The 23,421-nt window shown below is 40.6% G+C and overlaps 3 protein-coding genes across 4 annotated transcripts; 2 read left to right on the forward strand and 1 right to left on the reverse strand.

Annotated features, from left to right (window-relative positions):
• Window positions 1–2,852: 2,852 nt before the first annotated feature.
• On the reverse strand, window positions 2,853–11,965 carry chdh (choline dehydrogenase). 2 transcript variants are annotated; one of them, XM_054609135.1, is made up of 10 exons: window positions 11,948–11,965; window positions 10,121–10,571; window positions 9,430–9,660; window positions 7,345–7,511; window positions 7,062–7,213; window positions 6,537–6,666; window positions 6,101–6,235; window positions 5,744–5,886; window positions 5,094–5,196; window positions 2,853–4,773 (listed from the first exon to the last, which is right to left on the reverse strand). In XM_054609135.1, the coding sequence occupies exons 2-10, from the start codon at window positions 10,540–10,542 to the stop codon at window positions 4,355–4,357; spliced, it is 1,902 nt and encodes a 633-aa protein (XP_054465110.1). In that variant the 5' UTR covers window positions 10,543–10,571; window positions 11,948–11,965; the 3' UTR covers window positions 2,853–4,354. The 2 variants fall into 2 exon arrangements, with proteins under 2 accessions (XP_054465110.1, XP_054465111.1); XM_054609136.1 differs by lacking the exon at window positions 11,948–11,965 and adding an exon at window positions 11,183–11,203.
• A 176-nt stretch (window positions 11,966–12,141) lies between these two features.
• LOC129100130 (uncharacterized) lies at window positions 12,142–16,013 on the forward strand. The gene is given in 11 exon segments (XM_054609673.1): window positions 12,142–12,244; window positions 12,326–12,350; window positions 12,891–13,004; window positions 13,718–13,827; window positions 13,945–14,077; window positions 14,185–14,217; window positions 14,309–14,338; window positions 14,437–14,544; window positions 14,991–15,265; window positions 15,351–15,526; window positions 15,528–16,013. Coding segments are annotated over 11 exon segments (1,329 nt in total). The 5' UTR covers window positions 12,142–12,166; the 3' UTR covers window positions 15,775–16,013.
• Window positions 16,014–17,039: 1,026 nt separating this feature from the next.
• Window positions 17,040–23,226, forward strand: actr8 (actin related protein 8). The gene is made up of 13 exons (XM_054609595.1): window positions 17,040–17,280; window positions 19,024–19,194; window positions 19,428–19,538; window positions 19,812–19,916; window positions 20,051–20,224; window positions 20,366–20,459; window positions 20,700–20,832; window positions 21,164–21,317; window positions 21,514–21,609; window positions 21,780–21,920; window positions 22,057–22,363; window positions 22,470–22,633; window positions 22,867–23,226. Exons 1-13 carry the CDS (start codon window positions 17,140–17,142, stop codon window positions 23,008–23,010), a joined length of 1,935 nt encoding a protein of 644 aa, XP_054465570.1. The 5' UTR covers window positions 17,040–17,139; the 3' UTR covers window positions 23,011–23,226.
• Window positions 23,227–23,421: the final 195 nt, after the last annotated feature.

Here is a 23,421-nt window from a genome sequence, read left to right on the forward strand (position 1 = left end):
GTTATAATTGTGGCCCTGTCCTTGTTCTGCTTCTCTGACTAAATTTGTGTGACTTTGTACAAACAAGGACATGAATCAAACACTGTTCACTCAATGTGAAGAGCCAATTAAACTGAATGAGACACACAAATGTCTGAAGAGTTGAGCTGGTTTTGCAAAGCTGCATTTGTCCCGCTGCAAAATGTCTTTGGTTATCCGATGATTCCAAGATTCCTTGTATTCAGCTGGAATGTTTTATGTCATGTATATACGTATAATGTGTGATTTTAATCTTTAGTAATCCTGATAACAGATGCTGGTTATTTACATTACATTATGGCCTCCCATGCGGCACGACTCAAATAACACAAAAAGGTTATAAGAACAAATAAATCTATATTTTTTACAATATATATGTTCATTTATTTCAGCAGGCTGATCTGGGTTCAGGTTTCAGGGTTAAATGTTGCTTGTCTTCGGTACTTGACTTGAAAAGGAAATCACATATCACTGAAAAAAGACTTTGTCGTCAGGCATATCCTGCTGTCTGTCTCACATGCACACTGAACACAGAAAAACATACCCGACCCCCCTTCACACCAACAACAGAGATTAAATGTAAACTCGTTTTACTAACATGATCACTTTAACACCCTGAAAATAAAGGAAGATTTAGGATGGCAGTTCCATGTTAATCTTATTGCATAGTGATCCTTAACTTTAGAGGAGAGACCATTTCATTGTTACCAACTCCTGCAGAATATGCAAAGTCTCACTCTTCTCAGCCGGCTTGAAACTATTTGAACGTGAGTGAAGCTATGAAAATGAGACAAACTACCTGGTTGTTTCCTGAGAACATGACTGAAAGGCAGCTGTTGAGGAAATGTTTATTCATTCATGTTTCTGTAATTCCAAAGGTTGTATCTGTCCCAAATCATTCCTTTTGAACCGCTTTGCTTCCAGGCCATTTCAGTTCCAATGAATCACACATCACACGCCTGAAGTGGAATTCCACTTCAGGCGTGTGAGTGCTTGTTACATGATGATTCAGATAATTACATAGATCTCCAACACAGATCTCTGACTGTCTACATATTGTATATTTAAAAAGCCACAACAGACAGGGAGACTTTCCTGACAATATAGAAATTCAATATATTTGTGTTTTTTTAAATGAAATGATGTTGCCTTTTATTTGTAGGATTTAGTTTAGTTGTTTCAACACTAGTGAGTGTACAAGATGTCCAAAACAGCTGTTGTCTGTGAAGGAAGCCTCGCAGTTAAAAACACTAAAGAGAAACAACATTTCTCGCCTGCTGTTCTTCATGTTTGCTCCACCACCAACCGGTGTTTTTCTACCACTGCCAACTGTAAAAATGTCTCTGGGACAACAATTACAAACCAACACTGGGTCGTGGAAGGGCAATCTTGTTTTCTTTTTTTCCTGAATTTAAATACTGTTTGGGCGATATGTTCTGGGCGATGTGCTTAATCTGTGCAATCAAAGGGCTTCTTCAAATATAAAACCAAAACAAGGGATCATTAAGTGCATTTACAAGCACATAAATATTCAAATACTATTTCAGATTCTTCGTTTGTTTCTTTTTGTAAGTTGCTGAAGAAGAGCACACTGTTTCTTGTACGACAAAACGACAAAAGGTTGATGCCAATATTGAAATGTTTTTTTCTTGCATAGACTGAATACAAGTTAATTTGATCCAAGCTGGGTTCTGAAAGGTTCTTCTATGTACTGTAAATGCACTCATTCATTCTTCATATATATACAGATTTGAGTGGCCAATAAAGCTGATAAATATAACTTATGCATTTTCTAACTGCATGTGAATTGTGTTAAGCTAAGAAAAACTTGAAATATATTGTCATTACCTCTGTAACTATCTTGGTGTCAGAGCAAAGGCTGTATTTACACAAAATGGTAAAAAAATATATTTAAAGATGTAATTATGTGAAATATTAAATACTTTTCTGCAGTTATTAATCGGAATCTAAATTCCGATTGATAAGTGATCTCAGTGTTTGATTGACAGGTGAATGATAAGCAGTGAAATCTGAACAAACCAAATCAGAAAAGGATCAAGAATCAGACAATTACCTCTTTAAAATATATGAATGTTGTGTTTATACAGCCATACGTTCTATATTACTGTTTTGGATTCTACTGACTTTAAACAAAAACATTTAAGAGTAATTAAGAACGCTTCAAAAGCCATATTACACACATGCTGTAAGCAGAAATGTGTAGATCTGCTGCATATCCATTTGAAACACATTTCTAAGGAGCCAATAAAGCACCCTGAAGAACGTAGAGCTGCAGTAAATTGTTATGGTTTCTCTGATGGGCGAAACATACTTATTACTAAATCAAACACAAAATGAAAAGGAATTTGTCCTTTTATTATTAGTGAAATTATTATTATTTACAACCCAGATTTACTTTGAGTGGAGAAAAACCAAACAGCCAGCAACAACAGTAAAAAGAACCATCTGCTGCATATTGACAGAACAAATATCCAAATGCATCAACATTTAGACTTTTATCTAAAGAAGCATAGTGACAAAATCAACTGACAGCTTTATTTTTTGTACTGTTCCACTGCTTAACAAATGTCTTTAAAATGATAACAATCTGTATAGTGTTTGTAAAAAGTGAAGACTTCTGCTTTCTAGCCATTTGTTGAATCCAAATCAAAAAATATATAGCTCTATCTACTTTGTAGCACAAGTACTAGTACCTTATAGATTTTGTACCAATGGAAAACAGAAAACCTGTTTTGTACATTTGAATTCTGACAATGAACCTGCTGGGAATTTTTGTAAGGACCATTGAATAAAGTCATGAGGACAAGGTCAGGACAGTTTTGAGTTTTTCTTTATAATCAACACAAGAAAAAACTTTCACAGTCATTTTCCCTTTACAATCAAAGTGTTTCTCCTTCATTAGGACACAGGATTTAAACATTCATGTTCTATAGTGCAACACTGCATTTAATAAAAATACTTCATAGAGTAGTGCAAAGCTGAATAATACATGATTTGAATTCCTATATTAGTGTTGATAATAAAAACGTGTTAATGCTTCATGCATCATTAACATACTGCAGTCATTCATGCTGCCATTAAAACAGTGATTTTACAGGCACAGGTGGTATAATGTGATCAGTTATACACAATTCTCTTCAAAAGCTTCTTTGTAAACATCCATGATACATTAAGAAAAAATGTATAAACACAAGTGACATTGACAGATTTTTTGTGTGTGTATATTTTACATTAAAAGTAATTACCTTGTTGGTAACTGATGTGACCAAACAGACAGAACAAAAAGGTGCTGCTGAGGCTGTCTGGGTTAACAATATAATATATAATAGCTAATATAATCAAAGAAGGCCATGGGATGAAAACATATTTTTCCAGTGAACACCTCACCTGGGGCTGAAATAAATACGGCTTCTTCGGTGAGTTCACTTTTCACAATATTAAATTTTTCTAGTGTTGCATTTTATATGAATTTACACACACACACACACACACACACACACACACACACACACACACACACACACACACACACACACACACACACACACACACACACACATCAAAGTTGATGCATTGTTTATAGTCAACAAGGTGATGTCAGGCAAATTAAGTCAAATTCCTAGAAGCAATTTTCCATTATGTTCACAGTGTGGTTTCCCAGCAACCATGCCATCTGTTCCTGGAACACCAGCCCAGCAACCACACACAGTGAAAGCCTTATTTGATACATATCCATGGTGCACTGCAGGCATCAGATATGAAATTGCAACACCACAGAACCATTTTCAATGGAAAATGTAATCTGAATCTGACTCTGAGTACAGGCCTCCTGCAGAGAGCACACAAACTGGCCATCAAGCTACAAACATAATTTATGTAGTATTAGTGTTTTAGCTCTAACCAAAAAAACAGGACTTTATGTCTAAATATAAAACAATGAGGCAGAAAAAGTTGTTTATCACATTAATTTTAAGGTGACTAAAGAGTAAAGACATATGTGATTTAGAATGGAAATTAAGACTAAAATCATCATTTCAAAAATAAGGAAGCGACAGAGCCACTGTGTCTTTGTCAGGACACCAAGTATAATACTGAAAAACAGAATCACATGTAAACTTCTAAAATGAACGTACCATTATTGCTTAGATCAGCCCTTCATAATTGTTGTTAGCCTGTGACTACACATCTAACTCTGAAATGTTACACTAAATTATTCATTGAACAATATCAGATCAAATTGATCAGCTCCTAATCAAACACAGAATAAGCTGGTTATTGTGTTGTGACCTGTTTACCCTTAACTCGTTCCCTCTGCTCATCGCTGCGTGTCGAGTGTCGGAGGTCGGTACACGGGAACGCCTGGGTCGACGAGCGGAGGGCGACCTCTGATGATGTCAGCAGCCTTCTCTGCAATCATGATGGTGGGAGCGTTCAGGTTGCCGCTGACGATGCTGGGCATGATGGAGGCGTCGACCACACGCAGCCGCTCCAGCCCCAGAACGCGCGCATTGGAGTCGACGACCGCCATCGGGTCGGACGGCGAGCCCATCTTGCAGGTGCAGGATGGGTGGTAGGCGGAGTCAGTCTTTCGGCGAACGAAAGCGTCGATGTCGGCGTCGGATTGCACCTGAGGACCAGGCTGGACCTCGGGACCACGGAAAGGGTCGAAGGCCTTCTGAGCAAAAATCTCTCTGGATAATTTGACACACTCCCTGAACTCCCACACATCAAAATCTGAGTGGAGAGAGGAGAGGGAAATCAAAAAGCTGGCTTGATTATCAGCATTGTGCCATTCAACCAAACCCCAGGCTCCTTCTCAAAATCCTTTACCACATTGCTGAGATACATCGGACGCGAGTTGATAATGAATTCAGTACCAATCTTTCAAATAACAACGACCATTGCAAAGGAAAGATCAGCCTGTGTCAAAGCAAAACATCAAGCAGTACATTCAGAACTAAGCAGGTCTCATAGAAAGTACCCTCTCCAGGGAAACAGAGTGAAGTTCTCAAAACATTTGATGAATTTGGTAGTCGACAGTTACTGAATCTCACCGGTGGAGAGATAGTTTGGCTGGAGTATCGGGTGATCCAAAGGGTTGGCACTCTTCAGCTTCATCCAGCCAATACTGGTGCTTCTCATTGGTCCAACATGAACCTAAAACACAAACAGAACACTCATCTCTGTGGTTTCTTTTGTATACACACATGCATGCCATTATGACACAAAACACAAAGCATTTTAAACACTTCTTGGAAGCCTCATTTCACCATGTCGAAAGTCTTAACTCGTTCCTGGAAGGTATCCTTCTTTGGAAAAGAGTTTATAAGTAATGTCACTGAGCCAACTCTCAGGACATTTCTGAGAAGCTCCTGTTGGCTTATTGAACTTTTTCCGTGGAATGCCACATTGGACTCTAAAAACTTGCCTTTGTGTCTTGTGCATTACCTGTGGGCCTTATCCTATTACTTATGAATAAAAGGGGCGTGATTGCAGTGTGTACAGGAGTTCTTTGGAATTGTCCCTGATACGTTGACAAGTCACACACACATATCCCTGTATTACACAATCAAACCATCCTGAAAGCTCCCACACAAACACACCAATGTGAATTCAAACCGAAACAACTTGTGTATTAATAATTTACCTCCATTAAATCTTCCACCTGCACAAAAAACAGACACCATTTCTTAAACACACACACCTGATACGCCTCGAACTTGGAGGCAACTCGGCCGTGGTCGATGACCTGCGAGGGCAGGAAGTGAAACTGGATGTCGGGGTGTGTGACGTGTGGTCGACTGCGAATGAACCCTCCGCTCTCCAAGTGGGATGTTGCTCCATAACCTGAGGGACAGTTGTCATGGTAAGTGAGATGGTGGGACATCAGGTCATCAGACAGGCAGCATCTGTCTTGTTTAGCTGATACAGTGACGTGACAGAGAGTTCATCGGCACATTTTGCGTGTTTTGGTAAAATGTGTAAAATCTGGCCACAATTTTATAGAACATAACGGAAACTGTGTGTGCTACCACATGCATGTGTGGGTGCCTGTGGTTACCAGTGAACAGAGCGAGCCACTCTAGGCCTATCTTAACCATGTGGAAAGGTTTCTGGGCCTTGTACAAGGTGATGGGCTGAGTGCACTGCTGCTGGATGTACAACTCCAAATGATCCTGCAGGTTACTGCCAACACCTGAGAAACAACAGAGACAAGAGGGGAAGACAAAGAGAGGCATGAATACCAGTCAAGTTTGTAAGCATGAAACAGGTGTGAATGAATCCCTCTGTCAGTTTGTATCAGTGTTTGAGGTGATGAATGTGTTCATGTGCTTATATCAAATATATTAGCAAAAACTTGAAAACCTGCAACCTCAAATAAAGTAGGTTCTTTTGATAAGTTTTCCGTTTTCTTTCTCATTTCAGTTTGTTTAGAGGAGACTTCTTAAATGCATGACACAGTAAAAAAAAAGCATATCTAAGTGCATAAAAAGTACCTGGTAAGTGTTGAACCACAGAGATACTGTGTTGTTTCAGGTCATCAGCGTTTCCCACCCCAGACAGCATGAGTAGCTGAGGGGAGTTAATGGCTCCTCCGCTTAATATCACCTCTTTATCTGCAAACGCCTGATGAGAGAACAGGAAAAAACGATGATTGAATCAACACTAAAAGAGTTGTAGTTTGATAGAAATTCTGACTGCCAGCAGAGGTGGATGAAAAAGTCAAGAGATTACCAAATTCATCATGAGTCTGGGCAACACCGACATATGTGCCAATAGTTCATGGCAGTCCGTCAAAAAAGTGATTCATGATTCACAATGATTCATCCTCTGTTTAAAATTTTGAGCCAATCCATCCAATATTTATTGAGATATTTTGGTGGAACAACATTGCCATCCCTGTGGCTGAGTACAATAACACATGAGTAGTCAGTGAAAAGAAAATGATCTAGTGGAAGGTGATAACCTTTTTTTTTTTAAACACAAAATTGAGATGGTGATGGTAAATATATCCATCTTACCCTTTTCTTTTGTCCTTTCTGTGTGTATTCTACACCTACGGCACGGTTGCCATCAAACAGGATCTTGGTGGTCAGGCAGCCCACCTCCGTCTTCAGATTTGGTCGACCCAGGACAGGTCTCAGGTAAGCACTGGCTGTGCTCCACCTCTTTCCTGGACACATTTGAGCAGTTAGATGTGGACAATACTTAATGGCAGGTTCATAAGAGATGTATAAATACAGCATTAATGTTGCAAGTGTTCTCAATTGTTATTGGATACAGTAGTTCATTTTTTACTTCAACCTTTATAAATGGTCATGTCCATCCAGCCCAAGCCCTCCTGTTGGTATCCGTTCATGTCATCTGTGAAGGGGTATCCTGCCTGCTGCCCCGCCTCAATGAAAGCTTTGTGAAGGGGATGGTTGGTCTTCCCTCTGGACACATGAAGAGGTCCGCTGCCTCCCCGGTACCTACAGTAAACGTATAACACCGATTTAATGTGTCACAAAGAAAAGAGCATTTCCCTTTCAAAATGCAACAATTTATTTACGGGAACTGGATATAGGTCTTCTTCAATGATCAATATTGCATCCACATAAACCACTTTAATTCCCAGCATTGCTAACTTTCAGAAGACGGCTGTGTATATGTACTTATGAGATGCCATTTCCTTTCATTTATGTATTCACGCAAGCAGTCATCAAAGCTGAGCTGATAGGGTCAACACAAAAGTTGAAAAATGTCCTGAGACTTTCAACCTGCATCCATTTTGTAAAACAATCTATATTACTTCTAGAATACATCAAATCAAATCAATTTCCAAAGCTGCTTGAATGATCATTTGATCCATAAAATGGGTGATGCACTTTATAAAAAGGGTCAGAGCAGACTCTATCTGCTGAGGAGACTGAGGTCCTCAGGAGTGCAGGGAGCACTCCTGAGGACCTTCTTCGACTCTGTGGTGGCATCAGCCATCTTTTATGCAGTGGTCTGCTGGAGCAGCAGCATCTCAGCAGCAGACAAGAAGAGACTCAACAAGCTTGTCAGGAAGGCCAGCAGTGTGCTGGGTGTCCACTGGATACGGTGGAGGTGGTGGGAGACAGGAGGGTGATGGCCAAGCTGTCATCCCTGATGAACAACACCTCCCACCCCATGCAGGACACCCTGGCAGCTCTGTGCAGCTCCTTCACCACCGGCTGCTTCACCCCCGGTGGTGAAGGAGAGGTACTGCAGGTCCTTCCTTCCTGCTGCTGTCAGGCTGCACAACCAGCTCTGCTCCCAGCAGACCACATGACACATGACAATAAAAACCTGTGCAATACAATACACTGTGCAATAATAGTTATAATAGTTTTTCTGTCTGTAAATATAATATTTCAGTTATTGTTGTTTTTCTACTGTTTCTTATTGCTTATTTATAATACTTGTTTTTTTATTTTCATTTTTTATTTTCATTTTTTATTTTTATCTTGTCTTTCTTCTACTATGTCTCTTGTGTGCACTGTACTCTATGCTGCTGTAAGCCTGCAAATTTCCCCGCTGCGGGACTAATAAAGGATTATCTTATCTTATCTTAAAAATAGAATGTGGAAATGTGCTCACTGGACTGACTTGAACTTCCAATTCTTGCAAATGGATACTATCTGTGAAATGTGGGCTGATTTAACAGAAACAAAAAGGATTTTCTTTGGAGTCTTAATCCAAGGTCAAAGTAATCTCGTCCACGACTTTTGAATTTCAACAAAAATCCGGTTTGGCATTGACCTTACGCTGAGTATGTGTTGGTCTTGCTGTAAGTTCAAACACAAACAAATAGACACAAAGTTGAAGCATTATGTGAATCTAACACTGCAGAAAAAGCTTCCCGTGGATGCATAGCATAATAATTCCAGCCTCTTTTAAATTACACTACGCAGCACATGATGAAGCACATCTAATTTCTCTGTCTGTCATTATCACACAGAGTGACACATACACCACTTTTACCTTTGATATCTACCTCCCAGAATGTTTCCAAACCACACAGGTCTTTATGGTTCTAGTTTTAACAAGCATGTTAATATCTAATGGGACGTCTACCTTCCTCATTTGCGTGAGCTGAAATTAGATAGGTGACGCACCGCATTAAACCTTTGATGCTCCTGCGGCTAGGCTCTATGTGAAAGGATCTTCATTGTGCCACTGCACATTTACATTACATTGCATTTACCAACCAGCATGCATTTTAAGCATTTTAAGTCTGTGGGACTGCAACACTAACACTGCCAGACTTAGGGTTCCATTTAAACTCGGTCCATGCATATTATAATGATTTAAACATAAGTCAAAAGGTACCCCAAGAGCATTCGGATATAAGTAAAATGTCCAGCAGATATTTTTGATAGCTACCTGTTTTCTCCCAGCTCATGACACTGAGCTTTCCTAAAGTAAGGCAGACAGTGCTCGTAGTCCCAGCCCTCCGCCCCCTCCCTTTGCCAGCGGTTGTAGTCTTCAGCGTTTCCGCGGATGTACACCATGGCGTTGAGTGAAGAGGACCCCCCCCAGACGCGTCCCCTTGGCCAGTACAAGACCCGGTCGTCCATGTGGGCCTGGGGTAAAGTGTGGTAGTACCAGTTATACCTGAGGAGAAATGAAAACAATTACACGATGGTATCAAAGTGGAAGCAATATCTGTCAGTTTACCAACAGTTTAATAATATGTTATTATTGGGAGACTGATATCAAAACGCTGGACTGATAAGTCTTTATAAGGTGTATGTCATATATGGATGATTCATTAGTTAAAATTACTTTTTTATCTATTTCTTTTCATTTAATGTGGCTTTAATAGTCTAAAATAACACTAAATCCCAGTTTGACTCAGGAAAAACGTGTTTTCTTATTCCTCATCTTTTATATTTACAAAAAATATGGAAGTGAGTTGAATAAACTGTATGATGGCATTTTACAGTTTTCAAGGAGTGACCTGTTATTTGTGTTTTCACACATATGGGAACAGTTGTAGTAATGGAGGACAAATTCATTAAAATTGTTTTATACATCAGCAAAATAAGTTGGTGAAATAATTGAACTACTGTACTTGTCATCACAGAGGTTGTAGGTCAACGCAGCCGGCATGTGAATCTTCCATGAGAGACGTACGTTGCCTAGCAACAAGTCCTTAGGCCCGGCCTCTAGCTGCAGCACAGACTCATGGGCATCCTCACTGAGACGGTTGGCGAGGACGCAGCCCGCTGACCCGGCCCCGACAACGATGTGGCTGTAGGACGGTGTCGTCTGATTGGCTGTAGCTGATGAAGCGTTCCGAGTGGCAGCTGTGGCACTAAAGCATCTGTAATGGTTGACCAAGGATCGGGTAAAGGACTGGCCCATGTTTCTGGTCCTGGGGGCAGATTCTGGCAAACAGGTAAACAAGCACCTGCCATCCCTCGTAAATCTCCCTCGCATCGCAGTCACAATCCTTCGAGCTCCAGTTGGGCCTGAGGTGGCCAAAGACAACATCTTGGTTCTGGGAGGGTTTTGCTCATTCACTGTAAATCACAAAAACACACATTGAAGGTGCACTTCAGGGGCAAGCTGGTGCTGGGACTCAAACTAGTATATCTAATGAAATGTACGTCCAGAAGTAACACTCAGTTGCCTACTATCCTGCTCAGTAGGCTAATTGTGGATTACGGAGAGCCTTTTGTCTGACATTTAATTAATCATTACTTCAGCCACACCTTGTCCTTTTCAACTCCTTAAATTACAGGCAGTTAAAGGAACTACCAGAAATATATTAACTAGAGCGTGACACAATAAAGCTGTTCTTTATACTACAAGTGTTGCCAGAGTTTGTTCCCTTCTGCATGCATATTGGAAGTAACCCCCCACTCTATTTGTGGAGCCCGACCCCACGGCCATTAGCCTTGAGTTAAGATAATCCTTTATTAGTCCCGCAGCTGGGAGATTTGCAGGCTTACAGCAGCACTTAATCACTGCTGTAGAGGACAGCGGTTTATGTTTCTCTAACTTTTCATTGCTCAAGTACAAAATGATTACATTTTATTTAGACAAAAAGTCTTGAATCGCTCCTCTCTGCTTTAGGATTAAAAAAAAAAAAAAAAAAAAAAAGAAGTGATAATTGTGTGCAAAAGCTTACAAAGCAAAGTCTGTGTGGCTTTGTAATATTTGATGGAAAAGGTTTTCTGTTCATGGAGAAAGTTTAGTCTTCTCTTTCAGGACAAGGCAGGGAATGTAGGTCAGGACTGCCCACGCAATGGACCCCACCGTGAGAAGCTCAGCCAGCAAACAGCCTGCAAACAGCCAGCAAGCAGCCTGCAAGCAGCCAGCAAGCAGCCAGCAAACAGCCTGCAAACAGCCTGCAAACAGCCAGCAAGCAGCCAGCAAACAGCCTGCAAACAGCCAGCAAGCAGCCAGCAAGCAGCCAGCAAGCAGCCAGCAAGCAGCCAGCAAGCAGCAAGCAGCCAGCAAACAGCCTGCAAACAGCCAGCAAGCAGCCTGAAATGTCAGTAAATTTCCTCTGAAAAGCCTTCCCACCAGAGAGGACCAGAGACATGTGTCACTCATTCACTGTGTTGGTGTGAATGAAAGCTGCATGACGTCACTATGTGGTCAGTGACTGCAGTCCCATCTGACCCTCTGACAGCTCTGACAGCTCTGACAGCTCTGAGGGGAATGCAGGACTGAACACGGGTCAGACTGCTGTTGACAGCGTTTCTAAAACTTTTTTGCACCGTTATGTTTGCATAGAATAAACCTCACTATATAATATCTATAGATCTATATATATACAGATCTATACATTCCCAGCAGGGCATGGACAGCTGGCTGTAACCGAACACACGATGTTTAACCACCAAACAACACACGTGACCTGCTGAGAGAAGGAGCATGAGAAGCTTACCTCTGTGAACACTGAGGCTGCAGCTCTGAGAGGAACTCTGCAGAGCCAAAACCCAGCGCAGCGGCGGGGGGGCGGGGCCTAGCGCGGCGGGGGCGGGGCTTAGCGCGGCGGGGGCGGGGCTTAGCGCTATTTACTTAAGAGATAACGGAGCTGACAGTCCACTGAACTGGTGAGGAGGCAGGAGGCTGCAGAGCTCTGGTCTTCAGTACAGTGTGCAGGATGTGCAGGATGTGCAGGATGTGGGGAGCCAGCCTGGCTCTGCTCTACCACCTGGCCCAGGTGACATCCTGTGAGACTGTAAGTTATCCACTTTGGCAACTGAACCATTAGTTGAATTAAAATGAAATATAGTAATGTATTTCTGGGATTTCTTTGCAGAAAGTGGAGTGTGATGAATTCCATGGTAAGTGATGTGTTATTCATTCTCTGGATGAGGTCTGATGGGTTTAAGGTCACTGTGGGTTTTATTTTACAACAGAGCAATCTTATAAGCTTTTCTATACGGTTGAGTTATTTTTATTCTTAATCCAGCTTTCTATTTGAATGAAAATGTAACACTTGGATCATTAAGCAGGATGACACAAGTGGAAATCCCATCACCTCTAGACATAGCCAACCAGATGAAGGAATACAGTCTAACGAATATAAAGAGGTTTTATAAGTAAATGCATTGCATTGCCAGGTTACATTTTATTTGGAGGCCAGGCGTAAACAACAGAGGTTTATTTGAAATGTCTGCCTAAAATGTAATACAATCTTTGGCCAAGCAGGTTGCTCCAGATTCCAAATTATTGTGAATGTGATTAATATTTTTACATTGAGCATTTCACAACATAAAGTATACAGCCCTTCACTTAAATGGCTGAATTATCTGACATCTGATTACATTTCAGAGACTACTAAAATAGGCTACACATTATAGCATCACTGTTTGTTTTTCCAGATTTCCCTCCTAGCAGTAATACCTCTCCGTCTCACCTTGTGGACCTGAGAGTGGAGCTAGTGACAGTGGAAGGAAATGATATGATGAACATAAGCTGGGCAATCAACATTGATGGTAAGATACAACACTTTTGATGGAAACTATAAAACTACTTGTTTTCTACTAATACAGTTTACCAAACACTTGGGATGGTAGTTTGGGGAATACTACTACAACTTATACTTATATATATATTTATACTACTAATACTACTACGTATAATAATAATAATAATAATAATAATAATAATAATAATAATAATAATAATGATATTCCTAAGTAAAAGTAATAAGCTGACTTCATGAAAGCTTTTCCTCTGCTACAACGCAATAAGCTTGTAAGAGACTATTAATTAGAATTACAAAGTGTTGCATTGATTGACACTCCAAACAAATCTAAAACTGAGTAATAAATCCCTCTAATCATATTCTGATGTGATCAGTCTTGTGCTTGTTTGACCCATCCATCCATCCATCCATCCATCCATCCCGACATCGCAGCCCCCTAATGGTAGTAAAACATCGAAAGGTGTTTTAAAACATTTTAATTGATGAAACATAACATAATATGACACAACACAATTAATGGGTTAACAGTGGCACATACAACAGAAAACTCATTCATCATTGTGATATTAACATTGCTGGACATTGCTAAGATTAAAGTTGTTGTGTGGAAGGGTAAGCTGGAGATGAGAGAAAAATGATATGGTATTTACAATAAATCTATCATTTATACAAACTGTCTTTAGTTATGCAGGATGTCTGACATTTTCTGTCTCTTTGCAGCCAGTATTGAATATCTGACAGGCACCCGGATCACAATTGGGGGGGAATCAGAGTACCACTGTATATACAACCCAGTTTTGGCCAAGGCAGACCTCCGCGGTTCAAAGGAGGTATCACGGAATCTGGACTACTACATTTCTGTGTTTAATCTGTGATTTTCTGCACAAAATGAGTTTGAAATGATAGACATATGTGAGATTAATGCATTGACATCTTGTCAAATCTAGAAATGGTTCCATTATTTAGTAAAAGCAACCTATGGCTTGTACATCATCCAAGCTGCCAATCTGCCATTGCCTCCGCCCGAGAGTGACCTCCCTTACAAGTTTACCACAATCACAATACCTCGCCCAATACGGCGTAAGTTCTTGTTTTTGTTTATTCTCCACTTCCTTTGATTATTCTTTACATTTTTCATTTTTATACGAGTAAAATGTTGAAACCTTCTTCTCTGTTTCTCTTTTCAGGTGTTACACCAACGCCTACCTTTGTTCCTATACGTAAGCAATCTCATTTACTGGTGCATGTCTGTATATAATGTATAATACAATGATGATCATAATTCTATCTCTAAGAATACTTATTTTTTAGATTTCACTGCAAATGAGATCTACGTTTCAGGTATGATTGCACCAATAATTCAAGTCCTGCAGTAGAGTCTCAATATTATTACAGGAAGTGAATTATTTTTAATAGTTTGTATTTGTTTGTCTGTGCAGACGAGAGAAAATATGCTGTCCCTGGTAATGTCAACTTCACCAGCATAGCGGCGGCCATTTTTGGAGGACTGGCCTGTTTGATGATCCTGAGTTCCTGCTACATAATCTGTAAATAAACCACTTGTTAAACATGCATTTAGTTGGGAGAGGACCTTGTAGGCATCGTAACTGCAGATGTTGAATGGTAGAACATGCTCAACTTAAGATAGATGCACAAGATCACTCGCCAATCTTGTAAACATGCATTGGACATGTCCTCAGTAACAAAGCTACTGGATCAAAATATTTAAAAATTGCAAAATTCCTCCGAACCAATTTACAGTGAACTTTCTCACACAATGCAGCTTTAACTACTCTAGCTAGAAGCATTTTTATCTGCAAATGAGACATGCTTTCATTGCTAGATGTGAAGGTTGGATGAAAGAAGTACTGAAATGTGTCAGGTTTGGGCTCACCACAAAAACATTTGGAAATCCCCTCTAGGTTATGTGAAATGTTTGACACTCTGCTGAGGATAACTAACCCCTACTTTCTACTGACTTCTTACTCTCCAGATAAAAGCTGTGGAACCAATGTTGCCAACTCATTGGGTTTCAGAATGTTGCCTACATCTCCCATGACTCCGGTCCCTGTGCTTGTGGTGTACCCTGCTGAGGATTCAGCCTTCCAGCGGGCCGTGGTGGCCCTCGCAGAGTTCCTACAGTGGAAAGGCGGATGCAGCGTGGCTGTCGACATGTGGCAGCAAAGGAAGATCGCAGAGCTGGGGCCAATGCGCTGGCTGGCAGAAAAGGCCAAGACTGCACACAGAGTCCTCATTGTCTGTCCAAAGGTAGATTGTAACTTTTATGTATATTGATCATTATTAGATTGCCGTCTGCTACAAGTGATTTAAAAAAACAACTCTCTTCTCTCAGTCCTTTTCACTGCCCAGCCACTCTCCGCCCAACCACACCTTCCCAGAGCTCTCCATCCCAGCTTCAGCTCACGACCTTTACCCCCTGATTCTCAACATGGTGGCAGGCCACGCAAAGAGTGCCAGCGACTTGGCTAAGTTCTGGGTGGTGCAACTGGGCGAGCAGCAGGACAAGAAGTAGTAACCTTGCGCCGGAACTAAGGGCCTGCAAGACTTTTTGTTTGATGAAGGACTTGAACAAGCTATGTAGGAGTCTTCATACCGAGAGTCGGGATGGCAAGAAGATATCAGATCTGATCTTCAGACCGGGGATTGCCTACAGTGAAAAGTGTACAGTGAAGTTAAGGGAAGCTGTAGAAAAGCTAGGTCAGCCAAACATTTTCAGAGGGGCTGAACCATTGAAATCTGTGGTTACTATTATTTGAAGATTTGTAATGAAAATGTTTAGATTGATGGATAAAGAGGATGGGTCTATTTATATATGTATTTATGTTATCCTATAGATGGCATAGACCTAGCTTATTTTGGTCAAACTCTGGCTTGGACACTGCAGGGTGGATAATTGTCTCTGTTTTTTTTTTCAGGACTGCATACTGTAGCCTATTAATCTACTTTGTACAACATTATAGTTTCTATTTTTTCACTGGCACAAATAAAGAAAAAAAGGCAGCAAAGACAACTTCTCCTTATGTGTAAAAGATATTAAAAAGAATGTATTTTTTTTGTGTTTGTTTATTATATTTATTTAATCTGCAATCCTTAAATAGCCTATCAATTAAATAGAAACAAGTGGTTGCTAGGGTAGGCTCCTGCATCTCGTGAGCCTGAATGGGATTAATACACAGTTCATACACATATCTCCAGGAATTAATGAATGAACTATCCTACTGGGAATAGGTCAAGGGGCCCAGTAGACCAGGGGGCTTTGTCAAAAGTGGGGGTGTCCCAATTTGTTTTTGTTTTTTTGCTCCTCACTCTGATCGGAGTTCAACTCAGAACCAACAGTTACAGTTACATGGCAGCTCTTCAGAAGTAGGACATGCTGGTTCATTTTAGCTAATTATCATAATAATCATAATAATAGCTTATAGCGCCGTCCAGGGAAACCAAGAACTCTTTACACATGATAAAACAATTAGATTAATCAACACGATGGCCCTGGTAAACAGCTAGGTTCTAGGTCCTCAGGAGTTTATTAATGGTGTCCATAGATGCACCATTACTGACGTTATTCTAATTGTAATGCATTTGGCAATATGCAATTCAATGTCCAATTTGGTATACTAAATTAGTTTTTGTGTCTCTTTCTTTAAATGGCAATGCATTCTGACATTGCAAATGAAATATGTCAAGAAGCAGCATCCCTGTCTCCTGCTTTTACTGCTACTTGTCACAACCCTAGTGGCTGGTTCAGCAAACATTAGTGTTGTTTGACAGTAGAGGTGAGAAAAGGTATTTTCATTTGAATTTGTTAGTTTCAAAATATAACATATTTATCAAAATAATGACGTACAGGATTGTTATTCAGTTCCCCACAGTGGCGGAAATAGGCTTCAATAGCATCTCTTCATGAAAATGAGAAAACAAATGCTGTTGACCAATAAGAACCTTCGACACAGAAAAGGGGCGGTGCCCAGTGCGATCTCTTTCGACCAATAGAAACCGCTTTCTTGAACCACGTGATCAAACACGGAAGTAGAGGAAGGTCCGGGCTGCTGGACACGCGTAGAGGCACCAAGAGTCCCCGGCTCGTTATTCATGAACGTTAAGTCTCTAGGTTTCCAGCAGCAATGACTCAGGCGGAGAAGGAGCAGGACAGCGGGAAGGAGAAGGAGAAGGAGCGAGACAAGGAGAAGGAGAAGGAGAAGGAGCAGCAACGAGGCGTGAAAAGACCCATCGCTCCTCCGCTCATCCCCGACCCGCTGCAGGAGGTGAGGACCCATACAGTATAGACTATATAATATAATAATATATAATATAATATAATAATATATAATATAATATAATATAATTCAGCCCTTCAGCTTGCACGTGCAGGGGTTTAACGTCAGTCACTTTATTATTATTATTATTATTATTATTATTATTATTATTATTATTATTATTATATTATTATTATTATTATTATATTATTATTATTATTATTATTATTATTTATTATTATTATTATTATTATTATTATTTTATTATTATTATATTCCTTTATTGATCCCCATGGGGGAATTCAAGTGTTGCAGCAGCTCAACTACACAGACAATAAATACACATACTATACAACTACACAGACAATAAATACACATACTATACAACTACACAGACAATAAATACACATACTATACAACTACACAGACAATAAATACACATACTATACAACTACACAGACAATAAATACACATACTATACAACTACACAGACAATAAATACACATACTATACAACTACACAGACAATAAATACACATACTATACAACTACACAGACAATAAATACACATACTATACAACTACACAGACAATAAATACACATACTATACAACTACACAGACAATAAATACACATACTATACAACTACACAGACAATAAATACACATAAATACACATACTATACAACTACACAGACAATAAATACACATACTATACAACTACACAGACAATAAATACACATACTATACAACAAAATAAAGATAGAGCTTGAACGCATCTTTGAATGGCTTTAAAGTGATAATAATAATAATAATAATAATAATAATATCTTTATTTATATAGCACCTTTTAAAAACAAGGTTTACAAAGTGCTTTGACAGACCAGCCAGCAAGACAGTGCATAAGAAACAAAATGAAATAACAAGTGAAATAAATAAAATCAAGTGATAATGGTAAAATATAGTAAACAAATATATGATAAAATACCAAGACCAAATGAAAATGAACCAATAAAACGACGACATCACGATGCCTTCAGGTGCAGTGTCTGACCAGCAGCTGAACCCTGAAGTGTCCGGTTTGCATTGATGAGAAACATTAGAAACACATCTGAGCGTTACTGTAATGATGCACACACTCTGCCCAGCATTGACCTGGAGTAAACAGTGGGAGGAGACCATTGCCCTGTTTCAACACCACACTGGTTGGGTTGCATAAAGAACTGATTTTCTGTGTTTGGTGTGGAATAAGTTGACTGGCCTCCACAGAGCTCTGACCTTTGACCTTTGGGATGAACTGGAAGGCTGAATGTTTAGCAAACATCAGTGTTGGACCTCACTAATGCTCTTAAGATAAGATAATCCTTTATTAGTCCCACAGTGGGGAAATTTGCAATTTCCCCGCTGCGGGACTAAGAGGAAGTAATCCCTTCAGCCAGGTTCGAACACTGTGTGGAAAACCTTTAGAGAAGAGAAGAGGTTGTTCCAGCACAATGTAAATGGCTTTATTACATTACATTACAGTCATTTAGCAGACGCTTTATCCAAAGCGACTTACAATAAGTGTATTCAACATAGGTATTCAAGAGAACTACTAGTCACCAGATCATCTCCTTTCTTAAATGTTCAGCAATCACATGTTGGTGTCATGTTCAGGTGTCCATGTACTTTTGTGATTTCTAGTTTTGTCGTGCATGACTTGGTTACGTCAACGCTGATCATTTCCCTCTGTCTATATACTTTCCCCTTTTACAGCAAATACAGAGCAATTTCATAGTTGTCATCCACCCGGGTTCAAGGACTCTCCGCATTGGCCGAGCAACAGATAATCTTCCGGTGACGCTCCCCCATGTGATAGCCCGCAGACACAAACAAACGGGACAGCCTAGATATGAAGACGCCTGGCTGTTGAGAGACGGTCTAAATGTAAGTCACTCATGACCCGATACACTCCGGCTTCGCAGAATGACAGTATAGAATTTCAAATGGTATTTTGACACATATTTCTCCTTTAACAATTAATGCGCCTCCTGCGATTTATAAACTGCAGTATTGTTATTGTTATTTGTTCAGCCCTCTTTTATTCTGTGGCTTATTCCACTGTACTGAAATTAATTAAATATTTGTGTCATTTACCCTCATTGCATCCTGTTCAACAGAAGTCAGAGAGTAATGAGCAGAGGCAGAATGGGCTTAAAATGGTGGACCAGGCCATCTGGTCCAAGAAAATGTCAAACGGAGTGCGGAGGACACCTGTGTCCGCTGAACAGGTGTGTACTATGAAAGAAAGGGAATAGTTGCATACGTAGTACTGCAATATTCACAGACAGCAAAAACATGGTTCGATTACATATTTGCTTTTAAATTGTAAGTGGTGTTTTTTTAAAGAAATGTGAAGCACGATGTGTTGCATCGACCGTATGAAAGGTTCAAGAGTAAATCAGGGGCTGATTGGTTGCTAAAAAGTACTATGAACAAGTCCTGTATGCTTTTATGTGCAGAAATTCATTAAATAATCTTTCTTGTTGTACCTGTGTCTTAAGGCCAGAGCTTATAACTGTCAGATCCGTCCGGCAGTACTAGACAGCAGCTCCAGGGTGAAGTGGACCAACACAGTCCACCAGCCTCCTCATCTGGTGGGCGAGGAGGTCAGTCCATGTGTCTGTTAACTTCTATAAATAAGACATCTAAAACTGTATTACCTAGACTCTTTTTCTGTTTTATCCATGTTTCTCTCCCCCACACACCCCCACACCCACGCTTCCATCCTTACATCATGTAGGCTCTTTATGTGAATCCATCTGACTGTTACAACATCCACTGGCCAATAGTCAGAGGTCAGCTTAATGTGCACGCCGGTACCGGAGGCTCGCTGACCGCCGTGCTGGCCGACCTCGAGACGATCTGGAGTCACGTTATACAAAAGCAACTGGAGATCCCCCTCAAAGACTTAAAGGTAGGAGAAACCGCCTCTTCTCCTCATATCAGAACATTTGAATTGCAACATGTTGAGGTAGAAATGAATGAAAATACGATCAAGCTACGCTGATGACGCTTCTTCTCACATTAATGCTTTGCTGTTGTGACTTGTTGCCAGTATTACAGATGCATCCTCCTGGTCCCCGACATCTATAACAGGCAGCACATAAAAGAAGTTGTCAACATGCTGCTGCTTAATATGGGCTTCTCAGGTATTACACACACATGTATACATGTATGGCTGCGTACACAACAGAAATGTATACATACACTGTTATCCTCTGCAATAGAAAATTCATGGCAGGCTGAGAAACCATTCAATGTCTCTCTTGGCATCTCCTCATGCTCTGTCCCTGTCCTTCCTGTGTGTGTGTGTGTGTGTGTGTGTGTGTGTGTGTGTGTGTGTGTGTGTGTGTGTGTGTGTGTGTGTGTGTGTGCGTGTGTGTGTGTAGCGATCATCGTGCACCAGGAGTCGGTGTGTGCTACATTTGGCAGTGGGTTGAGCAGTGCGTGTGTCGTGGATGTAGGAGACCAGAAGTCCAGTCTTTGCTGTGTAGAGGACGGCGTGTCCCACCGGAACTCCAGGTGGGAATGAGAACCACTTCCATTTTTAATTTATTTTTAGGAAATAGTTTATTCATTCAGGTTGTAATTGCAGACATCATGGATCCCTTTAACACATGAGACTCAGAATAGTGACATACAGAAGATGACTATACTCAATGTGGAATTCTCTTGCATTCCCTTGCAACAAAATGTGCGTTGTGTGTTATGTTTTACTTTCCCTCATAATAATTGTATTCCCTTTGATTCAAATGAACAGTTTGTGTGTTTGTCCAGTCCTGTTATAGCACACTGCCGGTTTAGGGGAACAACCCTCGGTGACATTGTATGTTCTTTCTGTCGGACTTTGCAGATTGTGTTTGGCTTACGGTGGCTCAGATGTGACCCGCACTTTCTTCTGGCTCCTGCAGAGGGCGGGCTTTCCCTACAGAGACTGTCAGCTGTCCGGCAGACTGAACTGTCAGCTACTACAGCAGCTGAAAGAGACCTTCTGCCATCTGAACCAAGTGTGTGCTGGTCAGGGGGTGTGGTCTGTGTTTAGAGGGGCTACTGGGGAACTGAAGCGATGTACTTTGATCAGTTTCAGAGCAGCGTTGGCCCCTATGTGTCTGTTTAAATCACCCATAGTCCTTCTCAAGAATGTATTCTGCAGTTATTCAGATAAATTCCAAAATGTGTCTTTCCTCCACTTATTCTTAATAGGACATATCAGGACTACAAGATCACGAATTCCAGACACGTTTCCCAGAAGCCCCAGCTCTTCTGTACCAGATTCGACTAGGAGATGAGAAATTACAGGTACTTAAGTAGATAATAATGAATAACTATGTTTTTTTAAAGATGGGTGTTGACATTCTTTTACATTGTTTAGTCTCCAGCTCGTGTACTGGAAATATTTTTTTTAATCTATAACTGTATTTGTGTCCCCTCATGTTTTAAGGCTCATATCTGTGTTTGCAAAATGTTAGGCACCTATGGGTCTCTTCTACCCGACCACATTTGGCATCGTAGGTCAGAAGATGACATCACTTCAGTACCGTTCCCAAGGAGACTCAGAGGATCCTCATGATGAACATTACCTGCTGGCTACACAGAGCAAACAGGACCAGGTAACACACACACACACTCTCATAGATATTATTTAATAATTATTATAATTATTTCTTCTTCAAGTAGAGGCTCTGTGATTCTTTTTTTTTTTTTTTTTTTTTTTAATTATCATTATTATCCCATTTTCTTCACCAGTCCTCCAAATCTGCTGCAGACCGGAAAGGTATTTCCAGACCCGGTGGTGGTTTGGATGGCGAGATGAGCGGTCAGGGCGTTGGGGAGCTCTCTGACCAGTCCAGGGGCTGTGGGAGTGGCAGCGGTGGAGGAGGGATGAAAGGGGAGATGGAGTTCGGGCCTGCACAGGGGGAGTGTCTGATGGGTGCAGGAGAGGTGGAAGAGCCCCTGTCTGCTCACCTCTCCAGGAAGACTGCCATCATGAGCCAGTTTGAGAGCAAAGCACTGGGCCTGGATAAGGCCATCTTGCACAGCATCGACTGCTGTGGTAAGGACGAACAGGATGAAAAAAGATATAATGACGGATGCGGAGGACAGATGTTTGACGGTGCTTAAGATGTCCGGTTTAAGCTCATCTTGTATTCTTTTTTTAGCATCAGACGAAACCAAACGCAAAATGTACAGCTCCATCCTGGTAGTGGGAGGAGGGCTCATGTTTCACGGTGCTCAGGAGTTTCTGCTTCACCGCATCATCAACAAGATGCCTCCCTCATTCAGAAGGCTGGTAGACAACGTGGAAGTTATAACGCGGCCAAAGGTAACCTGTAATATATTGTACAGTCATAAAGTTGGATACAGATCTGCAATGTAGGCCAAGTAGCATGTTGTTCAGTGGGCATCTTTTTTTTCTTTTTATATTTCCATTTATGTCGAAGGTTTGGAGTTAGATGAGTGCTACACAACATACTGTACATGCATCATAAAGAGATGGGCAAACAATTCAATACAAAGCTCCTCTAATATACCTGTATTACTGTACATGTGCTCTAGGACATGGACGCTCGGCTGATATCGTGGAAGGGGGGAGCAGTGCTGGCGTGTCTGGACACCACTCAGGAGATGTGGATCCACCAGAGGGAGTGGCAGCGGTTTGGTGTCCGAATGCTCCGTGAGAGAGCTGCATTTGTCTGGTGAAACCAAACGGATTGTACTTGAATCTAATGCTGTGTCTACATAGGAGGCGTAGCGTGAGCAGCTCGTTTAGGGCAATGTATCACTTTGACAATTATAGCACTCCTAACAACATGTTGAACATTGTCCCGGATAAAGTGATTATTGTATAGCTTTAATAGTCTTTAATAATATTCAGTAAATAATAAGTTTGGATATGTGTAAATAAACCCATCACACTTGGATACACAATTGTTGCATTTGATTTTAACAAAATGCTCCTTTCTTGGAATTATGAACATATTGAATTGAAACACAAGGTTGCCTCCTGTGTGACCCAAAGTATAAACCTTTAACTCAAAACCACAACAAATGCCATTGATTAGATTGAATATTTTATAATATATTCAATTTATTGTTTTTGTAAGGACAGGG

This window comes from Anoplopoma fimbria, chromosome 12 (genome assembly GCF_027596085.1).
Source record: "Anoplopoma fimbria isolate UVic2021 breed Golden Eagle Sablefish chromosome 12, Afim_UVic_2022, whole genome shotgun sequence".
In the NCBI taxonomy this organism is placed as follows: domain Eukaryota; kingdom Metazoa; phylum Chordata; class Actinopteri; order Perciformes; family Anoplopomatidae; genus Anoplopoma; species Anoplopoma fimbria.